Source organism: Ceratotherium simum, chromosome 15 (genome assembly GCF_057802395.1).
Source record: "Ceratotherium simum simum isolate JZ-2026a chromosome 15, ASM5780239v1, whole genome shotgun sequence".
Taxonomy (NCBI): domain Eukaryota; kingdom Metazoa; phylum Chordata; class Mammalia; order Perissodactyla; family Rhinocerotidae; genus Ceratotherium; species Ceratotherium simum.
In genome coordinates, this window is record NC_141914.1 from 3,010,039 (window position 1) to 3,033,821 (window position 23,783).

Consider the following 23,783-nt stretch of genomic DNA (forward strand, 5'->3'; position numbering starts at 1 on the left):
ATTTTCAACCTCATCATGATCAGAGCAAGGTTGAAATGTGTGTGCAAGATTAAACAGAAACATTTAAAAAAAAGGATCTCTATTTCTTTACTGCCTACCAACCATGGACCCCATGGTCCCAAGGGTATTATAATGTCCAGGAATATTAACAGTTAAATTGCCAAATTCATTTGGAAATTTTACATGAAATATTTTGAGATTTACTAGTGCACATATTCAGTAATTAAAACTGTTTAATATGCATAAGCATAGAACTTAATTATAGAAAGAAAATGAGTAACTTCCATAAATCACAAGCCTTCACGAATAATCTTTGCTAAGAAAACTTTGTATATACATTCATGTACCTGCTTTATTTTAAATTGCCTAATTTTGAAAGGGGCTTTTCAGATTTTGAAAATCAGACAATTAAAGAAACCATTTTCATTTTATTTTCTCGGTGGTCAATTTCCAGTCTACAGTCAACTCATTGTCTCATAGTATAAGGCATATTTGGAAAAAATGTAAAAACAATGCACCACCAAGAAGATAGCTTAGGTATGTAAATCATTAAACTGAAAAGGCAATCAGAAATTACAAAGCTCTTGGCTTAACAAGAATCAAGAATTACAGCACTTTTGCACTGAGTTATAACTTTTGGTAAATAAGTTATCATGCCATAGTCAAAAAAGATTTATCTTGTTTCCTGGTGTATTACTCTTTAAAATCTATCCAACTATCACCTGAATCAAACAGCCTTCCAGCTACAGCTTTAAGGCCTATCTCGCCCACGAATGGAAAACAAATCCAAATCCAGTCCTTGAAAAGCAAAGTCTTCACAGGTCTTCTGAAGAGCCAGTGAAGGATGAATTACACTGTCTCCCAACCACATTTCCTACAGCATCCATATTTATGTCTTTCCCTATCAAATTTCTGCTCTGTAAAGCAGTCAGAGAATCTCATCTCAAAATTGTCACTAATACTAGGTCTCTTTTTTCCAAAACTTCCTCTGTCAGCCCGCTCCCTTCTTTTCTCTTTATTCCTCCATCCTACCTCTCTCTCTTCTGCTCTCAGCTTCCACCACTCCACCCTGATCCCCATCATTAAAAGAGGTGGCTCAGCAAACCTGAAAAGACCTCCCAGACCTCCTTAGAGGAGGCTGCGGGAGGAGGAAGGAGTGGTGCTGCAGAAGTCATCCTTCGGTGTTCGGGGTCGTCCCAACTGAATGGGAGCGTGTGTGCTCACAGAAGGCATGAGTCCTGGCTTTTCATCAGCTGGAAATTAAGAGCTTTGGAAAATAATTTCAAAATTGATGGTGATGATGCTTTTCTATATCTTTATCTAAGGAAATTTATTATTAATTTAAAATAAATTAGTATTTTAAGAATCAAAAACTTTTATCATCAGCTCATAGTTGGTGGAAAGAGATTAGAAGCCGATGTATCACTTCTTCTAGAGGATCACCTTAACTTTTCCAAGCTCAAATTCCAGTAAGTAGAAGAGACTCAATATTACTTCATGTTCAATCCAAAAACATTTTAACGCTTTATATGAAGACTGCAAAAGATAGAGGAGTGCAGTGTGTCAAACTGCTGGTGTTCTTCCATTACGACACCAGGCACTGATGTCACCTAACTTTTGGTTTTTATGATCAACATTTTCAACAAATTTCCAATTTTTATAATGTTCAGTAAAGGGAGTGTAAACTTGATTTAGTCAAATTTAACAAATATCTATGAGGTGTCTCCTACACTCATAGAATTTTATGGCAAGGATGAGGTTGGCTATACTGTCCTCACCTTCAAGTAACTGTTAAGCTTAAAACATAGAGGTGAGAGCCTATTTGTTATGTCTGCTGTGACTGCCATGTCACTAAGGGTTAGCTCTTTCCATAGAACAAAAATACGTTAAACAGAGAAAGAAAACCTTGCCCAGTGTGAATTGGATTTTCAGTCTCTATGGAAAGAAATATTTTGTACCTCAAATTCTCCTAGAACACACCACACCTCCTCCAGCAGAGGGGAGCACGCTTGCTGGATTCTCTAAGACAATCTCTCTTGTTAACAGTTGACTCCTCAGGAGTCACAAGTTTTTATAGTCCGGAGGCAGACTTTTCAGTTCCTGCGTAGACTCACTATCTCCAAGGTGCCTCCAATTAGAAAATATTAGCCATTTTTCAAAAACAATTCTAGAGTAATCTCTTGCCCAAGCCAATTCACTGGTCTTAGTAAATGGAATAACAAGTATGAACCTGCAATGGCTGCATAAAATTCTTTCAAACATGATACATTTAACAAAGGAAAGGGATGATTACTCATTACTAGATCTAACGTATTACTGGGTGAAATAAAGGAAAAGAAAAATCTTATACTGCAGAAAACTAAATACCCCATCTTTCTCTTACTGTTCCCTTAAAAAGCCAAGTATTAGGCAGATATTTCAAAGATTTCTTAGGATAAAAATATATTTTTTGTATTAATAAGGGGATGTGACATGATATACACAACTTCCGAGGGAAAGGTCAAAAGATCCAGAAGATACAGGTCATCAAAATGTAGTTTTAACTAATTCTCAGTCTTCTGACTATTAGGTTCAAATTTCAAATTAATGATGGACTTATATAAAATGTATAAAAAAGGATATTTACATCTTAATTGAAAGACATGGGTTCTTTGTTCTTAATTCAAAAGAGTTTTTTTGTTCACTTGGCATTTGCCTTTTTAGGATTTTAGAATAGATTTGAAAGTCTAGCTTTAGTTTATCAGAGTTGATTCAAAATTACTGTATTTAAAAATGAAACAAAAAAATTAAAAGGAAACTTTTCGATTACTAAAGGTATCAAAGCACTACTAAAAGAATCAACTTCATCATTTAAAAAAGAATCTGGCAAATACAAAGTTTTGTGTATCTCCTAATGATACCAAGTCACCTCCATTTTATTATATTTTTGCACTTTCCTGTTGAAAGTAAAGTTTCTTTCTAAACAAAACAAAGGAAGGTTCTTGCTTGAATTTGGTTAGAGTACCAAATCTCTGTATCATTAAGCGAACTTTTGATTGGTTTCATTTATAAGGAAAAATCTCAAAGAATTCCACTACCTTTAGACATACCTAATTCATCCTCAAGAATAATAAAGATGTTAAAGAAAAATTACCTGACAGATGAGGATGAAAGATAACTCTTAACTGTAATATAAAGATGTGGTTTCTACTTTCAATTAGAAAATAAAGTACAGATTAACAACACAATTTCCTGGGAGTTGTAAATTAGAAAAGTGTCAGAATTAGTGAAAATCTTCTCTCAAGTAAAGCTCTGTTCTTATCCATATTTCTCCATTATTTGTAACCTCTGGCTGTCTTCAGTTTGTCATAATAAACTCACTTTTGCTTAAGATAAGTTATCAATTCAAATAATAAATCAGAAAAACTGAGATGTGGCTGTAAAGTATTCAACAAAATAACAAAGGGAGGCCAACCCTGCTTCAGGATTCCCATTTAGTTAATGTCAGAGTCTCCATCTCATTATCCCTCATTGAAGGGAGAACTGTCTTTATTCCACAATAATACATTATAATAAAGAAAACTCCAAGGACATGAGAACCTTCATTTTTCATATATCTAATTCAAATTTTATATTTAGGCATTATTAACTTTGAAGACAGGTGTTCTTGTTTTCATGAGTTAAATAGGAGCTTACATGAGAAGCAATATTGATGTGAATATTTCTACACAAGTTTTTCCACGTTTATAGATCATCATTCTTCACAGTCTTAATTTGCCTCTGTTCTATAAAGACCAAATATCATTTAACTTTTTGAAATCATAATAGATGGAGTGAATAGTGCTAAATCATAAAGATGAGTAAATGATACACTTTCAAGATTTTTACCTAATTTAAAATGTCCTATTGCTTTTATAACAAATTAAAAGTCCTTTTTCTACATTTAGTAATTTGTAGAATGAAAGTATGCATTTAGATAGAAATTACTTTTGTTAAATTTTTATTTACACATATCCTCACTCACTTAGTCAGAGGGAAGCCAAGATATAATTCATTCTATTAGCTTATTGTTCATACAAAGTAATAACTTTTGCTCTCTTAGAATTATCTACCAAGTGATATCATTATTAAAGTGGTAATGAAGTTTTTCTTTGAATTTATACGCTTTATTTATTGCCACATATTATTTTTGCCTTCAAAATAAATCTGCTTAAAACTGTGGTCTTGAGAAGCTCTGTGACAGAATCAGTGGCCGCTCATTTGCTAACAAATATGTAACTGAACGAGCTGTTTTCTCTGTCGGTGAGATTGATGGGAGCGTTGTTAAATCGAACGTGTTTGAATATCCGTTGGTATTTTATCTACAGGCATTAGTGCAATATCTTCAGAGTCTTTAAAACTATACAGAATTTCCTGGACAATATGATAATAAACAATGATTATGGCTTTTTTAAATTTCTGCACTGCTTGGAAAATAAGGTTTAATGTGCATAAATGTTTGTCATCGAAGTTTTTAATGTGATGCTTTAATGTTTAATGTGATGTTTCTTCCTGTGCCATATATATGTAGTCAAAGAATATTGTATTAATATATCTATACTATGCAAAAATCTCATTTTATTCTTACAAATATAAAGTTTTGATATAATTTTAGGTTTTTAGGCCTCCAAGAGAAAAAAATCAAACTGTGAAATGGGAGCATTTTTTTTGGTAGGGCACAATACCTGAGTGGTCCTAACAAATACGAATATGCGTAACACTTGATTTTAAAGATTACCATATGTGCTTTATTTCTGATACATTAATCATTTTGTTAATCACACTCTGTCTTAGATTGTGTCACTGAAAATTTGAATAACTACAGGATATAAATGTCTTTGGACATTTTTCACAAGCTATACTTCGGCTTAATTTTGCATGCAGTGCAAACTTCAAAAGCTTAATTTTGAATTTTGAAGGAATAATTGTAAATTAAGTCTATGTTTCCTAAAATGTTAGTTATGTTATACCTCCTATAATAACCTTATTTTTAAAAAATCAGAGGCAGAGAATGGATGCAGAACATGGAAACAGACCAAGTCCCATTAAAATTGAGGAAAAGAAAAAAAGGTAATATAAAGAGGAGATTGTCTTAAAACTATTACCTCATTAAAAAAAAAAACTATTAGGAAAGAGTGAAAATTATGTCATGATACTCTTACTGATAATTTTGAAACTAAAATGCATTTTTAGGATGGGAATCTCTAATATAAATAAGTTCACTAATATGTGTTAAAATGTACATTGACATATACAATTAGAAATTTTACCAAACATCAAAAATAGAAATTTATTTTTAAAAATTTTATTAATAGACCAAATGATCAGTTATTAACATTCCATACTACTAGTTCTTTTGATTTCTAAGACATATGTAATCAAAGAATTTTCCAAAAAAAATACATTGAATACTGGACTGTCAAAGCACTTTATACATATTATTGAATCACTCCCATTAATAATTGAGTTTTTTCTTCTATTATTAAATATAAAAACAGTAAATATAAGATTCAGATAAAAAGAATTGAGTTGAGGGGCTGGCCTCGTGGCTTAGCGGTTAAGTGCACGCGCTCCGCTACTGGCAGCCCGGGTTCGGATCCCGGGCGCACAGTGATGCACCGCTTCTCCGGCCATGCTGAGGCCGCATCCCACATACAGCAACTAGAAGGATGTGCAACTATGACATACAACTATCTACTGGGGCTTTGGGGGGGAAAAAAAGGAGGAGGATTGGCAATAGATGTTAGCTCAGAGCCGGTCTTCCTCAGCAAAAAGAGGAGGATTAGCATGGATGTTAGCTCAGGGCTGACCTTCCTCACAAAAAAAAAAAAAAAAATAGAATTGAGTTGAAATGGTAGTCTTTTAGAATCAATTTATGCTTTTTTAAAGTTACATAAATTTAACACATAGTCTAAATGTTTAAAAAATATGGTACCTACATATTAATTTTGTTATATCTTATGATCTCTAAATGCTTATATTCTTTCAAGGAGATTGTCTCTCCTTCAGTTGTTTTAAGTATTAAAAAAAAGAGCTGCTTTATATTTTATATTTCCATTCAGTCTCATAATGCTTGTAATTTCCAGTTCTCAAAGAAGTTGAAGCCAAATGCCATAACATAGTGGCTAGAAGTTATTATTTTTGAAGTTACTCTTCTTTTACTGAATATTGGTCAGATATCCCATAAAGTATGCTGGAGAAAGCAAACTCTTTTACTTTCTCATGAATGGAAATACAAAAAAAAATCCTCCAATGGACTTCGGGTATTCAAAACAGTGAGCATATATTTTTACAGTTACTTTTCACTTCTTACTGTTTATTCAATTTTTAAAATTTCACCAAATGGGATCTTTCAAACAAAAGTGAAAAGCCATTCCATTTTTTTTTCTTTTTTTATAATTTTATTTATTTTTCCCCCAGAGCCCCAGTAGATAGTTGTATGTCATAGCTGCACATCCTTCTAGTTGCTGTACGTGGGACTCGGCCTCAGCATGGCCAAACAAGTGGTGCGTCGGTGCGCGCCCGGATCCGAACCCGGGCCACCAGTAGCGGAGCGTGTGCACTTAACCGCTAAGCCACGGGGCTGGCCCAAGCCATTCCATTTTTGTATAAACTGCTTATTTTCTTTAGAGTCTTCAAAAAATCCCTTTGAGGAAGCAAAACATTCCCTTTCCCACCTTACAATCTTGATCACTCCACCATTAAATGGAGTAGTTAGGTATCTGTAGTTTAATATGAAGAACAACAACAAATCATGATTTGTCCAGTCAAAGCTCTTTACACTTTGGGGACGAGATATAACAAACAAACAAACAAAAATCAAAGGAAGTCATGTGTGTTTGCTGGTCCAAAATTATATAATTCCTAAATTTTAAAATTAGTGTATATACGTATATAATAATTTACTTTAAATATATTTATCATAAGTCCATTCATTCCATTAACTGTTTATTGAACACTATCATGTACCAGTGTCCTGTTCTAAGAACTGAGGAAACAGGGTGACCAAGATAAGCAAAAGTCCGTCTCATGAATTTGACCTTCTAGTGGTAAAGACATAATAAAGAAACAGTGATAAGTGTTATGCTGATAATTAAATTAATAATGTTACATAGCATGACTGTGTCTTCTTTATATTAAGTAGTAAGGGAAATCTTCTCTGAGGATGTGATATTTAAACTGATAACTGGAGAGCATGAAGGAACCAGTCATGAGAAGATCTGGGGGAAGAACATTTCAGGCAGAGGGAACAACTTAGTGTATGAGAGTTTGGAGTGTTTGAGGGTAGAGAGAACATTGTGCTTGGCACACAGTAGATAGGCCAAAGAGAGACAAAGATGAGATGGGGTCAAAGAACATTTATGGGGGCCGGCCCGGTAGCGCAAGTGGTTAAGTGCGCGCTCCACTGTGGTGGCCCAGGGTTCGCTGGTTCAGATCCCAGGCACGCACCGACACACCGCTTGCCATGCTGTGGCAGCCTCCCATAAAGTGGAGGAAGATGGGCATGGATGTTAGCCCAGGGCCAGTCTTCCTCAGCAAAAAAGAGGAGGATTGGCAGATGTTAGCTCAGGGCCGATCTTCCTCACATTAAAAAAAAAAGAAAAAAAAAGAACATTTATGAGGCTACTGCAATAGTTCAAGCAAAAAAATGGTGACTTTTGTTAAAGTGGAAGTAGTGAAGATGGAAACGAGTGATGGATTTGAAGACAGGGCTGGCTAATGGATTAGGTGTGAGGGATGAAGAAGAGAAAAATCAAAGGTAAATTCTACATTTGGGGAATGAGAAACTGAGTCAATGGTGGTGTAGAAGAAACAGGTTTAGAGGGAAAAGCCAAGAGTTTGGTCTTAGCCATGTAATGCCTGAGATGCCTGTCAGATATTCAAATGGAAATATCAAGTAGACAGTTGTACAGGAGAGTTCCAAGGGGCAATCAGGGCTAGGCATCAAGATTTGGAGGTCATCAGTATATATATGGTATTTAAAGTTTTGAATCACCAAGAAAAAGGCTATAAGATAGAGAAGTAGGCCTGGACTGAGGCCCAGGGCATTCCAATGTTTGCAAGTTAGACAGAAAATTAGAAGCCAACAGAGAACACTGAGGAATGTAAGGTAAGGTAGAGAAAAAAGAAATGCAATTGGTCATCTGGATTAAATGCTTTTAAGAAGTCAAGATCAGAACAAAGAAACGGCCATTGGGTTTGACAACATGGATATTGATGATCTTGACAAGAGCAATCTCTATGAAGTTGAAGCCTGATCAAAGCGGATTAAGAAGATATTTTAGAAAAGAGGGTGGAGTCAGTATCTATACACAACTCTTTCAGGAAGTTTTACTACAAAGAAAGCAAGAGAAATAGGGCAGTAGCTGGAGTGAGATGTGGGGTCAAGAGAGGTTTTGGTTTTGTGCGTGTGTGTGCGTGTGTGTTTAGAGAAAGGATGCTAGAGCATATTTATATACTAATGAGAATGATCTGGTAGAAAAGGGGAAACTAATTATCCAAGAGAGAATATAATTATAGAAAAGGCCTTGAGAGGTAAAGGGTTAGGATTCACAGCCTAAGTAGGGAGGTTAGTTTCGATGGGAGGAGACGCACAGTACGGCCACAGGAGGGAAGGCAGAGTACACAGTATGCAGGTAGGTTGGTAGATTTGTGGTAGAAAGGTGACGATGTTACTATGTGAGTAGTTTTATTTTACCGAGATGAAAATCAATATGGGGAATGGGGAAGGAGTAAAGGTTGGAGGAGAGAGGTGTAAGTAGTCGGAAAGGGGGGAAGTGAACATGGATACGTAGATACATGTATATACACTTAAACGCATAGTCAATGGGCATTTGTGTGTAGTTAATACACCACAGGAAAAAGACCTATCGTATAAACTATTTATTGTAAAGCCATTTTTACTAAATATTTTTGAGACATCTTATTTGGAAGACCTGAAACTGAATTCTCTGCTTTCCAAGGACTCTGATAACAGAATCCTCTTTTCCATAACATAGAGATTAAGTGAGGACTTCTCAATGCCATAGATACTTCTCATGTTTTATTACTTATTTTTGTCTATTACAGAGTAAAAGACAGAAACATTTTGTAGTATTCTGTTATAATTCAAAGCCTATGAAAATTAAAATTACTTTAATCCTGAAAGATGTATATGGTATACTCAAGCTGTCAGTTTTCTCCAAACACTATTTCAGAGGGTTTTGAGCCCCCATCTGAATTTAAAAAGAAAAAAAAAGGCAAACAGGCTCTAATAGTCTAGTAAAACAACACTTTTGTTTTCCTATGAAAAACATCAGTCATTTAGGAGAAACACACAGGCAATATGGTGGTTTTGTTCATTGTGCCCTCCTTATCCGACAGGATGTGATCTTGCTGCTGTGCTTGGAGCTTTACTTCTGGGTGGCTGTATGTAATTCAATGTGTTGGAATTTATAGGTACATACTTATTCTTTGGATTTGATGTAAAATTAGATTGTGAATAATGGAATAAGATTTCTCTCCATTTTTTTGCTGTTTTAGCATAGCCAAAAACATAAATATATATGTGTACATGTAAATAGGTATTTGATTAAACACTTAATACTTAAATGACCATGTCAAATATTAAATGTAGATGACAACAGTTGCAGTGTATTCAAAATAAAAGAATAGTTATGAAAATCTTTGTAGCACAAATCCTAAAAAGCTTATTGATTTAATACTAAATAGTACATTTATATAAAATACCGAGAAAACATCTGTCTAGATTGAGACATTTAATCCTTCATAGAGCAATACTTGACTAATGAAAAACTGCAGCTGAAACATTTTCCTTCCTCTAAGTATGAATATGATTTTTAAAATGTATCTTTGTAACCTGTCATAAAGTTATTTACCATTACTTATGCACCCATCCACTCTTGCAAAGGAGGAGGAGATCTCTCCGTGAGAACAAGGACGTGCAGCACTGCTGCTTTTCCTCTCTGGAATCCCGTCACTATTCAGGGCTTCAGCACATGCTTCCACTCAGGTTCCTCACACAGCTCTGTGCTCTTTTCTGGCTGCACCACCATGTGATAGAGACAGAAACACAGTAAAAGGGTGTTAACAATAAAACTGCAACCCTAACTATTATCTACTTCACTATAACAGTGAGGTATCCAGACCTACTTGAAGTGGTATTGTTTTCATCTTATAAAAAATCTACTGTAATATTATGATGTTCCATGTAAATTTTCATGTGCTGGCATGCTTACAAGTTAGTAGTGTTATAGAATGCTCAGCTCTCAGTGAGGGATTGTGGTGAATTGCATTACATATGTCATCTATCCATTTGCTGAAAGAATATGGTGTTTAGCAAAACTACCTGCTGAGCAACATAATAAGACTTTTGTACAGAGTACAAATTACTAATTATTGTATTTTATTTTTCTATGATTTCCTAAGAGGCATTATCAAGGTCTTACAGATGGTGTAAGCCTGTTTATTAAAATATCTATTAGCAAATAAAAGTTACAGTTCTGGTGGTTGAATTTGTGACTTTTTCGTATTGTTTTATTGATGCATATTTAATATAATTTATTTTTTAGTCTATTAAATCTAGATGTTCTTTAGAAACGTTAGTAATTCTGGATACAAAATTAGCTAATTTTTCAAAATAATGTCATTAAGGTCAAGACATAAATTCACATAAATCACTATAAATAACTGGTACACACTTTTGTAGTGATTTTATATCAGGAAAATATTTTGTGAGATTCCAGGAAATTAAATTGTTCATTGCAGAGGTAATACTGTACACAAATGATACCCATGCCCAACTATTCAGCTTTAGACCATCAATATTCACTCCAAAAACTTCCAATAAATTACAAATCAGCAATTTTCTACATTCTTTTAAAAGACATAAAAAGTATTCTGAATTAATCAGACTAGTGCTGTATTCATATCTCTCATCTCTTTTATAATTCTTACCACAGTTTCAAAAGCCAGTATGAAATCAAACGTAGTAATAAAGTACCCGAAACTTTCTTCTCTTACACAGGTATCTTAAGTAGTCTTCAGAAAATCACATACCATTTCTAAAGCTTCTTATTCTCATACTAAAATGAAGAGAGCCACACTAACTTCTTAAATCAAGTGGAACAATTTTCATGTTGAGCCTGAGTGTACTCCTGAGAGCTGGTTCAGTTGGCAAAGCACCAAAATAGCAGATTCAACCATATGAAGTACTGACATTTTTTTAAGGTTGATATTTCCAAAACTGGCATTTTCTATATTATTGAGTAGATTGTAGGTTTCATGACCCCTATTTCATCTCTAACAATAATAAGCCATCACATCAACTACACTTAGCTATTTATTTTTTTTTTTGTAAAAGAATTACGTATCCGCCTAAATTTACTGAAAAGTTGGATATCCAATCTTCCCGTTACATTTCCATTTTCACCATATGTTTTGTACTAAGTAAAAATAGAACTCAACCTAGGGGCAGAAAATATCAACTGCAAACAGGAAAAATTAAATCTATCCACTAAAGTTTCCTGAGACATAAGATTTCTGCTTATCTCCAAGGAAAATATATGTCCAATTCCGGCTATTAGCAAATTAGCTTCCCTCTCTCATCAGAGTGGTTCGCAATACCCAGACACGGAAAAGTAACCAACACCTCCCCGTAAACGCATTCAGTCAGAAGGGAAGGAACGGCAGCATTTACAAATCCTACCCGTATAATCAAGTTCAGAACGGAGGGAGAGGAAACCGTTTACTGAACACCCGCGACGTGCAAACACATACAGCGTATGCTTCTGTTCTCTACCTATTCCTCAAAACCACCAGAGGGGACAAGGCCAGGAAGCCGCAGCGCAGAGAAGGGCCAGTCGGCCTCAGGCCGCACACGCAGGCGGAGTGTATCTCCATACTCCATTTTTACAACAACGTTCGTAAGGCAGTTCTTTTGGACATGCAACTACAGGGGTTTTGTTTCGTGTTTGTTTTGTTCGTTTTTGCCTTTCAACAGATTCACTAACCCAGAATCACATTTTTTTTTCATTATAAAAATAATATAAGCACATCTGAAAATTTTCCAAGATTAACTTTACAAAATTGATTTTCCAAATGGGACTACATCTGAAATTTGGAAAAGTAACACAGGAGAAGCCCCCGTAATCACGCGGCACACTCCCCCTCGTCTGTTTTTTCACCCTCCTGGGGGCGAGGGGGGCTGGGGCGCGGCGGCGGAGGGGCCCCCGCTCCCGGCTACCGGGACGCGTGAACACGCCCTCTGAGGATCGTTCAGGTCACGAACGCCATTCTTCGGGGGTGAGGCTGGGGGGGGCGAGGGCGACTGAAAGGTTGACAAAAATTCCCAGATCTTCACGATTTCTGCCTCCGTGGTCTGCCCGCTGGAAAGCGCAGTAACAGAAACGTGGGCAACGTGCCGGTCAAAACCTCGTGGGGAGGCCCGCCTGTGACTGACTAGAGAAACCCGGGGCTGAAGAGGAGATTCTGTGCTGTCAGCTCCTCCTGACCCGCCCACGTGACCGTGGGGCCGCCCTCTACCCCGAGCCCCGGCCTCGGGACGTGTCCTCGGGACCCCCGGCCAGGCGGGACCAGGCACGCCTCCTCCCCAAGGAGGCCGGGGTCCTCTCCCGCGGCGTTCGCAGCTCTGCTTCTCCAGGACCCCGGGCCCGGGGCTGTCGGACCGCAGAGGTCGGTGCGGCGGCCGCGGAGCGACTCCGGCGCGCCTCCCACCCTGGGCGCGCCGCGTCCTGAGGTGCGGCCACGGCGCAGCGCCCGGCCCGGCGGCGACACTCCCGACAGGCCGTGCGCGCCCGCTCCCGTCGCGCCCCGCGGGGTCTCGGCACCAAGCTCACACTCCCTCGCACTCCCTTTGGTCCCCCTCGGCGAGCCTCGGGCGTCTCCGGGAGCTCTGCGTGCCTCAGCCGGAGCTCGGCGCCGAGTCGCGGAGACCGGGGGGCGTGACCTCGGACCGGAAGGCCCTCCGGTTGCCAGGGCAACGCCTCGCGCCCGCCCCGCCCCCGATGCTCCTGCGGAGGCCGCCGCTCCCGGGTGACCGGCGCGTGGGGCGATTTTGCTCGGACTGGGCTTGGTGCTGTGGGCCTCGGTGCTGTGGGGGCGCCGAGGGCAGGGCCAGGACGCCGGCGCCGGACTCCGTCCCCGAGACGGGCCGCGCCCTCCGCTGTCCCCGGTGGTGGCTCCGGATGAGCGACGGGTGGGAAGAAGCGGGCCTGCGCGGTGAGTCCCGGGGCCCCGGAAGACCCGCTGGGCCGGGGTGGGCGAAGTTCTGTTTGGTTGGTTGGTGTTAACACTGCCCAACGTGGGCGTTTTCATTTGGTGTGTGGGAAGTGTCGTGGAAACGTCACCATCAAAACTGAAAGCCGAGTAAACATGTTTATCTGGGGCGGGAAGCGTGTGCTATAATGCGGGCGAGAACGTTTTCAGGTTTACTAGGTACCGTTCCTGGCGTTTTCTCGGCCGACCACCGGCTCTCTCTGCGGCTTGCCTTTCAAGCTGTCAGCCGGATGACGTCCTGCGCCTTCAGGACCTTGCTGGCCACGGGTAATCCTTTAGGAAGCGGTTTCCCAGAGAACAGCCAGGAGAATTGGATTGGCTGTGTGCAGAGAGACGAATCTGTCAGATGAGAACTGGAGAGGTGGATGGAGCCAGACGGTGGACGGCCTTAGAAGATGCGCGTGAAAGTTTGGACGTGATTCTGGAAGGCAGTAGTTCTCAGTAGTGACTGTAGTCAGAGACATGTTAGCTGTTAAAATACAGATGGCGTCTTCAGAGATACTAACCCAGGAGTTGATTCCAGTGTGCAGCCGCGGTTGAGACTCATGGCTATGGGAGTAGAGCTTCAGAAAACTTGAGTTATGTCTCCCACTGTGCACTTAGGACATGGTACATAAGTGTTGAGTGGCTCGAATTATCTTTTATTTCCTTCTTTCATGCATGCAAAAAGTAAACTTATAGAGTGTATAATTACTAAGAAATAGAAGCGTATATGAGGCTATATGATAGTAGTTTATAAAGCAACTTCAGTAAATGTAATTATATCTTTTAGAACAACTGACTTCTCTTTTAAATTGTACGTCCCAAAATATTTCAATAAGAAGCCTTAGGTGTTTGATAAACTATGAAAAAGGAACGGACACAACCAAAGTTCTTTGAAAAATGAATATTCAAATAGCAAGCTTTTGACAGTTGATGCTTTAGAGTAGATGCCCACAGGGGATGATGTGAGAAGTGGTCATATTTTTAAAAATCTGTTCAAATTTGTGTGGAAAACATGATGTAAGCCTTTATAACAATATATTTAGTACAATAAGTAACAAAGTGAGTAATAGCAAGTTTACTTTGAATTAAAATGATCTATGTGAATTGTTTCATGATATCAGAAGGCTAACTTAAAGTAGACTCTACAAATGCCTGTCCTTAAGCTGAGATTTGGAGGAATGGATTGAATGAGGTTTGATTCTCCAACACAAGGAGAAAAGTCGATTCTGGTGACACAGATGGAGTACCTGTGATCTAACCTGTCCCTTGGGTAAGACACTGTGGCTCTGATACAGACCCCACGCTTGGGTGGGGCACTGCCCCTTCTCTTTTCTGCACATTATTGGAATTCAGTTTTGAAATTTCCATCCATAATGACCTCCCAAGGGCCCTAAGCAAGTCGACGATGCAGCCTTCTTTTAGATGCAGTAGTCTTGAGAGCCTCTTATGGTTTAAATTGCTGCAGCCTCACGTCCTTCAGGGTATGGCCTTGCCTGGGATGGTATGGGATAAAAAATTCTGAAGGAGCTGTGAGATGACAGGCTTCTGGAAGCTTAGATGGAAGTGAGAATAAATCAATTAAATGAGATTAATGTATAGGGAACTTTGAAAATGATGGTTCAGAGAGTAGTGGGAAATATTTGGAACACAGGTGTATTGTGGTTGCTGCTGTAGTAGTTCCCGCAGCAGTTGAGGGCTGGCAAAAGGGGTATCTCTCTGCTGCCACCACATAATAATGTTTTGGGGGGTGATGGACCCAAAGGGAGCGCCTTCAGAGGGATATGAACAGCCATAAAATTACCCTAGAGCAGCAATCTGTCATCAGCAGTTTTATTTGACTTCAAGATACTTCTGTGTTTGGATTACTGATGGAGTTTTTTTTTTAATTTGTATTGGAAGGATTTTTTTTTCCAAAGAAAGAATTAATAAACAAATGCACACTTCAGGGACAAGTTAACAAAGAAACTTTTACAGTATTTGAGAAAACTAGATTAAAATCTAAGATTGGTATTTACTTTCTTATTCTTTGCTAGTATACCTGTTAAAGTTCTTTTAAAATAATACTGAGGATATTTCATATAAGTTACAGTTTTAAGAAAACAGATATTTATTAAGGTTCAATAAAATTGTGTGTATTTTATACATAACCTTCCTAAATGGATTTGTGGAGACTTACAAAGATGTGTGTAAAGTGCAAGGGAAAATTAAGGTAAATATATCAGTTAGGATTCTTTGTTTCTACTGATAGAAAACACAGCCAAACTAGATATAACCAAGCAAACAAACAAAAACAGTGAATTTAATACTTGTTACTTCATTTATTGCAAAATACGACAATGGGGCTGGCTTCAGAAAAAGATATAGCCAATGTCTCCAATGATGTAGCCAAAATCTCAATTTTTCTGTTTTTCTGGGCTGCCTTCTACTTTCTAAGCTTCAGCATCAGGCTCTACGTGAACCTCATTGCCCTACAGTGTTCCAGATTTCCAGAAAACTCTGCAGATATTTTCAAGGATCACAAATGGCAGACTCCACATTATACTGAGTTTAACCACATTTTTTTCTTAAATATTATAAATTACAATGAAAAATGTACAGTTATTTCAAGGACATTATTCTCTGTCGCCAGAGGTTATAAGCTGCCAATCTGCATTTCAGTTAAGGCTCCTTTCTGATAATCAGCTTAAGCCCTGTTTACTAAATGCAAAGCTACATTGACATGGTTTTCACAATATCATTATGTCTTTAAATTATTAAATTTTTTGATACAGATGCTCATATTTTCCCTACTTAAGGTACCTGTGGGTAACGTAACTTTTTTTTTTTTCCTGACTTGCAGCTGGTTTGTAAATACTTGAATCACGTTATGGGATTGTTAGACAGACTCTCAGGCTTGCTTGGCCTGAAGAAGAAGGAGGTTCATGTTTTATGTCTTGGGCTGGATAATAGTGGCAAAACAACCATCATTAACAAACTCAAACCTGCAAATGTGAGTATCTGTGTTAGGTGCTTTATGTGTTCTCTACCGGAGAAAGTTAACGTACAGAATTCGTTTGTTTGCCATTATAACTTCATATAATCTTGTTATGAAATCCTTGTAGTACCTTAAAGTGGTGTCAGTCAGCCATAATGTGCAGTGTATTTTATGTGGGGATACAGGTACATCTTGATTATTTAGACTGGAATATTTTCCAAGTGTCTTTTTTCCTCAAAATAGCCTCACAAATTTGCCGAGTTTACTTTCAGGTAGCATTGTCTTCTTTTTGGCTCCCTCTTAACAAGAGGAGCAAAACAAAGGGAAAGTGACTCATTGTTATAGGTTCTATGAGTAATTAGACAGTTTCCCAAGAGTGTGGTATGCATACCTGTAGCAGTGAGTAAGATGACTTTAAGTCATTTAAGTAATAAGTATATGAACATATTATTTTAATAACTGAAAAACATGTAAGCTAGCACATTCAACACATGATGCAGAAGTTCAAGTCAGGTTCTGCTTCATATAAAGAAAACCCACATAACAGTGGACTAAATAAGACAGAGCCTTCTTTTTCTGTTGTCTAAATAAGCCCAGAGGAGGTGTCCACACTGATGTGGCAGCTGCGTGGTCCTGCGAGATCCTGGCATCTCCCATCTTTCTGCTCTGCGTCCTTAGTGCCTGGTTTTATCCTCAGGATCTCCACATGGTGACCTTGTTAACTATCATGTCTATGTTCTCAGTCACAGGAAGGAGAAAAGAACAGGGCAAAAGAATAGGCCTTCTTGCTAAGTAGGCCCTCTTGAAAGAGCTTACCCAGAAGCCCCACTAATGACTCTCACCTACACCTCATTGGCTGCCCCTATCTGTCCATGAGGCTAGAATGTTTTTTTTTTTAAAGCAGAGTGTGTTGCTACTTCCAAAAATAGTAGGGGTCCTGTAAGTAAGAAGGGGAGAATGGATATTGGGTAGAAAACCAACATTTACAGTTGTAAATACATTTATTCAGGTAAAAACCGTCAGTTAATGAAAATTATTGAATAAAAAAATAATATAGACTGCATACAGAAAGAGCAAAAATTAGGAAGCTGGTTCTCTGAATGGCTGAATGGCTGGTGAGTGGGAAATATTGCTCCTAAATATGGTAATTAAAGGTGGACTTCATTGCCTCCAAACGGTGCTTCAGGTTGGGCAGAATGAGAAGCTCTACTGCTCCATTTTCTTTTGCAACAGTCTCAGTTGTGCTTGTTTAGGTGGAGATTGCTTTGGAATTATAGAAATGCCATGATTTCTTTTCTTCCGGTCCCTTCTCCCTTCCATATGGATGAGTTGCCATGTAAAAACAACTAACTGCTGGTGTACCTTCAGGTGTGAGTTAGTTTGTGACAGCCGAGATGCGAAGCTGAAAATGGATTTGGAGGGTAATTTAGGTGTTTCAAGGGGCTCCCCAGCTGAGTTGGGAATCAGCTGAGGTACACGTGCCAACGTCAGGCAGAGATCAAAAATATCAGCTTCATTATAAAGGTCGATTTTGGAGGGCAAGATTTGGGTCTGGCCAGAGGACTTGCTAACACGCTCTTGAATTGAGATTAGCCTCCCAAAATGTCAAGCTTTCCTCAGGGAAAGATCCTACCCTTCCAGGTTTACTGCATGGCTAAGAACAGATGAGAATGCGAGCTGCAACAAGCATGTGGCCCTCGAGAGAGAGAGAGAGGGGGGTGCAGAACCAAGGATGCTCAGATCCATTTCATAAACTGAACAGTCAAAGAAGTCATTTTTTTCCGTGGAGAGGAATAAATTGAGAGAGAGGAGACAGACAAAGTAGGAGTATCATTTTACTGGAGTTTTCTCTGAATGGAAACAGGGAAAAAGAGATTCTTCCCTAGTAAGGAAAAGAATAGGTTAAAAAGCCCACATACATTGGTGTCTGTCTCCTGACCTAGGTGATTACAAGAAATTTCTTTATCAGTCCTTAAGAGGAAGATATAGTTTCCTACCCAGTTGGATGGGGTGCAGAAATGAGCTTAGAGAACAGTGGATGTATGGTGAAGTAGAACCATACCACCTGTGCCTGGGTCCATAGTCAGTGCTATGGACCAGCTATCAGCAGATCAACCTGGGCTAATGCTTAGGAAGCCCAGTGGCTGGTGACCTGCCTTTCTGCACATCAGCAGTAAGTGAGCACAATTATAGGGAGTGTCCGTAGGAAAGGGCCTGTTCTGTAGGAGGTGTTTCCATTTCTCTCCACATCAAGGAATAGTCTCAAAAGTAATTTTTTTTTTTTTTTAAAAGTAGTCTCAAATAAGTACAAAGTCATTGAAACCAGAGCTACAGTTAATAGTCTTAAAATAGACCAGCCCCTCAGTGCCTACTATACTCAAATTGGCAGAATTAACATTCAAAGGACGAGATAGAAATTACAGTCGCTTCTTCTGTCATCCCCAACAGGACAGTGACCTTCTGTCCCAGGCATGGTTATTATCATAGGAATAATCCTCTTTGGTATGGATGGGAACACCTTTCTTCCCTAAACAGTGTTGGTCTTTTGAAGACTCTTGCTCTTATTTTTTTAACTTAGTTATGGATTTTTTTTTCATAATTTATATCATTTCTAGGGAATTGAGGCAGAAGGGGAAGGAGGCAGCATGTGCTCAGTCTGTCATCTTGAAATATTCTAATATCCCTATTTCAGACTGGTCTTGTGAAAGACCTGTTGACCCTGCCTAATACACCGAATTAGTCAGGGAAAGCCCCAGGAAAACGTGGGTACACAGCCAATAACTGAGGCTTTTTAATTAATCTTTACCGCTTCCCAACATCCTTGTTTCTCTATTACATCTGGTGAGTTATGGAACTGTGACAGCTCCACGGCTATTTTAAGGGGATCACCTAGTTTCTGACCCCACTTCCTGAGCCTTACTCTTTAGGCAAATATCCTGTCTCCTCAGAACAACTCACACCTAGATCCTGAGAGCAGAGTAAGTTGCTTTGCCTTTTTTTTTTTTTTTTAACTTGGTAATGATAGACAAGAGGCCACTTGAAATGGGACTTAGGCCCCCAAACCTCTGTCACTCATATAGATGTAACACTTGCTTCCTCCCTACCTTTGAACCCAAAAGGAGTCTCTTGTGAGCTTACATCCACAATTAGAAACATTATTTTTAATGAATTAAGTGAATTGTAGAAATCTACAATGCGCTATTAGGAAATGTCTTGCCAAAAAAAATTGCAAATCTCATTTATAGTAAGTAGTCTCTTTTTTTTTTGAGGATAAAATCATTTTCTAGGTAACTAGATACTTCCTGGACCCAAGCTGGATTTAATATTAAGCTGACAATTTAATATAATTGTCAATATATTGAGGTTGCTGGTGTTTTTTAAACTGATGAATAGGGGGAGAGGGGGGACATTTTAACCTGATCACTCTTTTCTAGAATCTGGTCTTAGCTGTCATTTCCTTAGAGATGCACTCTATGAACACCTTTCTGTTAAAATTCCCATTTTCCCCCCATTCCCCAACGTAAATGCTCTCATTCTATCACATCACCCAGTTTTATATTCTTAGCTATTAAAACAATCTGAAAATATCTTGCGTATTCAGCTGGTAAATAGATTATTAAGTTTTTCTTCATTATAAATTTAAATTCCACTAGAGCCCAGATCTTTTATTATTCAACACTGCATCCCGATTACCTAGAATATTGCTGGTACTTAAATATATGTTTGAACGAATGGACTGATGGATGATTTCTTTATTTTCATTTTTGGGCAGGGAATGATGATTGATGGCAACAAGGACATCATTTTTAGCAGACTTAATGAAACTAACTAAATAGGGTCTCTCTCAGAAATCTTGTTCTATTTTTGTTAATGTTGGTCTATCCCTGGGCTGTCTTAGATGGTTTATTCCACTTAGGTCATAATTCCTACACTCTTATGGTTGCTTTATACTATTCTCTAACTTGGAGAATGACCAAATGTTTTTATTCCTGGATAGAGCAGAGATAGATGAATGTTGGAAACTATCTTTTGGAATTCTTGGAGGAAAATGAATCCCACTTGAATCTGGAAGCACCAGATCACATATCTTGTTCTATCCTGATTGATTTGTGGAGTTTCTTCTTTCTAATTATCTTACATTAGAACTTTAGAAGAGAGAGGAAGAAAAGAAAGTTGATTAATTTTATCCCTATTAAGTAGAACAGCAAGTTAAAAGGAGATTCTCTAGAAACAAAAAGAATTTGTGAAGAAGCTGGGTGATTGTGGAGGGTCTAGGCAAATGTTCTAATTACAATTCAGTGAAGACAAGGCTGCTATTTTGAGGCGTATTTTCTGAGCTTTCATTAAACTGTTAACTTCCTCATTTTTTTATTATTGGTATATTTTTTATAATAATAATAGCTGATGATTGGCATATGAAAACCCTTAAAATCAAAACAGTGGGGCATTTTGGGACAACAACAATTAGGAAACTCTATTCCAGAACTTGTTGTGCAGTGAAGGAACCCTAAGGTATGAGGCAGGAATCTGAGTAGCATGAAATAAATTCTGTCTAACATAAAGGAAAGGTGTTTTTGGAAGAATACTAGGCAGTTCCTAGGATGGAAGGAAAAGCTGAGTAAACAAACTTCAGAAGGGCGAACGCCGGGCCGCCCTGCGGGAGCTTCTCCCCAGCGTGTTGCTGCCAAGGTGACCAGGCTCCAGGGACTTTTCAGGTTCTGTCTTTCCATTTGAATTTTGAGTTTCCAGAAGTGGACTACCAAAGGGAACATATGATGTGGGGCAGCAGGTCCCTCTCCTCCTCCTGTTTTCACGTGAAAGCAACAAGATGCACTGAAGGGAGATGTTTTAAGTTACACTTGTGGGAGTATGGAGAAGCTTGGGGATGAGACTGAAATCAGTGAGTATAATTATTATAATAGCAAACATTTGTTAAGTATTTACTGTGGGCCAGACACTGTGTTGAGTATTTTGCATCAATTAACTCATTTCATTCTCATGATAACTTTATGAGTTAAGGGTAATAATAATATATTTCACATTTGAGAAAACTGAGCCTTAAAGAAGTTAAGTAGCTTTTCTAAGGGAGCATGTGAGCAATTAGGAGTCATTAGGAGACAGTTGTAGTAATTCAAAGCAAGAAATGATGAGGGCCTGAACTAAGTTAGTGAGCTGGAACCAGTAAAGGCTAGGAAATGGTTCTGTGGAGGATGTAAAAAGGGAGGAGTCAGGAATAACTCCTGGGCATCTGGACCAGAACGTGGGTGGATTTTATTCAAAAGGAGGCACAGTTTTGATGATGGAAGTGTGAGGAGGCATCTGATGAGGTAAGTTGTCACTGCGAGGCCTATTACTGCCTGTGGGGCTTGTGGGCGGGTCTCCAGCTGTTCTCTTGCCCCCTGGCAATCTCTTCTCCACACACAGTTCCCCACCGTGGCCTCGAGGCTCTGCCTCTTCCACTTGGTTACGGACAGCCCTGTCCCTTCCTCAGGACACCTTAGACACACAGGCCTTCCACTGTTCCTGAGTGTTAAGTTCCTTCCTGCCGAGGGGTCGTTGCACTGGCTAATACCTCTGACTGGAATGTTCTTTGCCAAGATCTTGGCATAGCTTTTCCCTTTCTTGATAGTCACTCCTCGGTCAGATGTCACCTCCTCAGAGAGGCTTTTCCTGAGCACCCTTCCTCCATGCCCCAGACCAACCCTCCTCTGCCCCGTGGCCTCCCACCCGCGCCACCTTTCATTGCACTTATCACTGCCCAAAGCTGTGTTCATTTGTAACTAGTTGTTTATTGCTGTTTACCTCCTTTAGATTATCAGCTCCATGAGAGCAGGGACCATGTATATGCACCATCTAGACGTGAGGACAGTCCTCCATAGCGTGTATAAACTCAATAAGTATGTGATGAAAGATTAGAAAGTTCTGTACATGAACTCAGAGTGACTTATCAGACCACGTGAAGTCCGAGGTAACTTGCAGCAAGCCACAAAATGTGCATTAAAACATACATGTTATGCAGAGTCACTACTAATAAACCTTAAACTTCTATAAAGAATTCACACACAGTGATCCCATTGCAAAAATTATAATTTTGTTTAACCCTGTTATCTCCTTAGTGGCAGATTTTAGAATTGGAAATCTGGATGCTTTTTTTTAGCCTGAGGAAAAATTTTTCTTTGGTGACTGCAAATGTCTAAACTTTATATTTTCTCTTAAAGGCTCAATCTCAAGATATAGTTCCAACAATAGGATTCAGCATAGAGAAATTCAAATCGTCCAGGTAATTCACTTTATTTTACTTGTGACAAAGAAGGTGTGGGTGAAAAATGATAATATTAGATCTACCTAGTTATTCCTCCTACTCTTTGAAAAAGTAATTTGTTTTTCAGAAGCCTGTAGGCTTTAAAATATTTGTACCACTACCTCTGGATTGTTTTCAGAATTTAGAGTTTAGACAAGTTCCAATAACCTCACTAACAAAGAAAATATCTTTTTTGTATGTTGTCCATTGCAAAATTATATTCAATAAATTCATTTTATGGCACTTGTACTTGAAAATTGGCCCAAGTTGAATATTGTGTATTCAAGGGTGGTTTCTTTGGTTGAAAAACAATTTAAAATTTTAAGTAAAAGTTACACTTTAAGTTAGTGGCTTATAATGTAGTCATTTTTTTTTTGGTTTTTATTTTTTTGTAGTTTATCTTTTACAGTGTTTGACATGTCAGGTCAAGGAAGATACAGAAATCTATGGGAACACTATTATAAGTAAGTATGTTTGTGAATGTTAGTTAACTAGATGGCTTTATTTTAGTAACAAATAATGATCAGAAATCTAAGAGATTACATGGGCTGGGTTGCAGTGTTTATTTTTCCTACAATTTAAGTACATTTCCTAATTTTAAAAAAAAGTGCAATCATACCTTACATTATTTCACAAATGCTTCACATCCTTCATGACTTTGGGTCTTTGCGTGTGCTATTCTCTCTGTTTGTAACACCCTGTTCTACCCTATTTCTCTGCAGCTCACTGTTAATATCTTCATGCTTTAAAGACTAGCTCAAAAGTCACCTCCTCTGTGAAAGGTCAACTTAAAAGCAAATTCACCTGTTATTTTACCCTCAAAATGAGTTTGTTCAGGAATAACCAAAAGAACTGCAATTGGGAATGTGCATGCTATGGCAAACCATGGGCAAATCCAGCAGACAAAGCAGAGGAGCTGCTTTTATAGAGGAAAAGGGGGGGAGTAGGGAGAGGCTGTTCTAAACCAAAGTCCGTTGGAGGGAGCTAACAGTTCAGGGCAGCAAAAGTCTCTCATTGGCTGGGCTGTTGCCAGGTGGGAAGAGAAATCTTCCTTCAGTAGTAAAGGAGCTTTACTTGCTGTTGGAGATGCAAGTGCAGGGCTGTTTCTATTTGGAGTGATGGATGATGTGTGGTAGGGCGTGAGAGCTCTCCCTACAGGCCTTCCTTCCAATTTAGTTAAGGTTTCTTTATTAATTTCCACAGAAGTTG

The 23,783-nt window shown here is 38.6% G+C and overlaps 2 protein-coding genes across 3 annotated transcripts in view; one reads left to right on the top strand and one right to left on the bottom strand.

Moving 5' to 3' along the window:
• Positions 1–13,861, bottom strand: part of LOC147915097 (uncharacterized) — a 31,795-nt gene extending 17,934 nt beyond the window's left edge. The window contains exons 1-3 of the mRNA XM_087440142.1: positions 13,821–13,861; positions 13,478–13,587; positions 9,897–13,330 (exon numbers count right to left, since the gene is read on the bottom strand). Of these exons, the coding sequence (XP_087296268.1) occupies positions 12,558–13,330; positions 13,478–13,587; positions 13,821–13,861 (924 nt within the window). The 3' untranslated portion in view covers positions 9,897–12,557. The remainder of the gene's footprint in view (positions 1–9,896; positions 13,331–13,477; positions 13,588–13,820) is intronic.
• ARL6 (ARF like GTPase 6) overlaps positions 13,123–23,783 on the top strand; it is a 34,317-nt gene continuing 23,656 nt past the window's right edge. Inside the window, exons 1-4 of one of the 2 annotated variants that reach the window (XM_004439931.3) lie at positions 13,123–13,257; positions 16,139–16,288; positions 22,492–22,553; positions 22,970–23,038. In XM_004439931.3, coding sequence (XP_004439988.1) covers positions 16,166–16,288; positions 22,492–22,553; positions 22,970–23,038 — 254 coding nt within the window. In that variant the 5' untranslated portion in view covers positions 13,123–13,257; positions 16,139–16,165. Of the gene's footprint in view, positions 13,258–13,284; positions 13,765–16,138; positions 16,289–22,491; positions 22,554–22,969; positions 23,039–23,783 lie in introns of those variants that run through there. The other variant, XM_087439471.1, reaches the window with a different exon arrangement.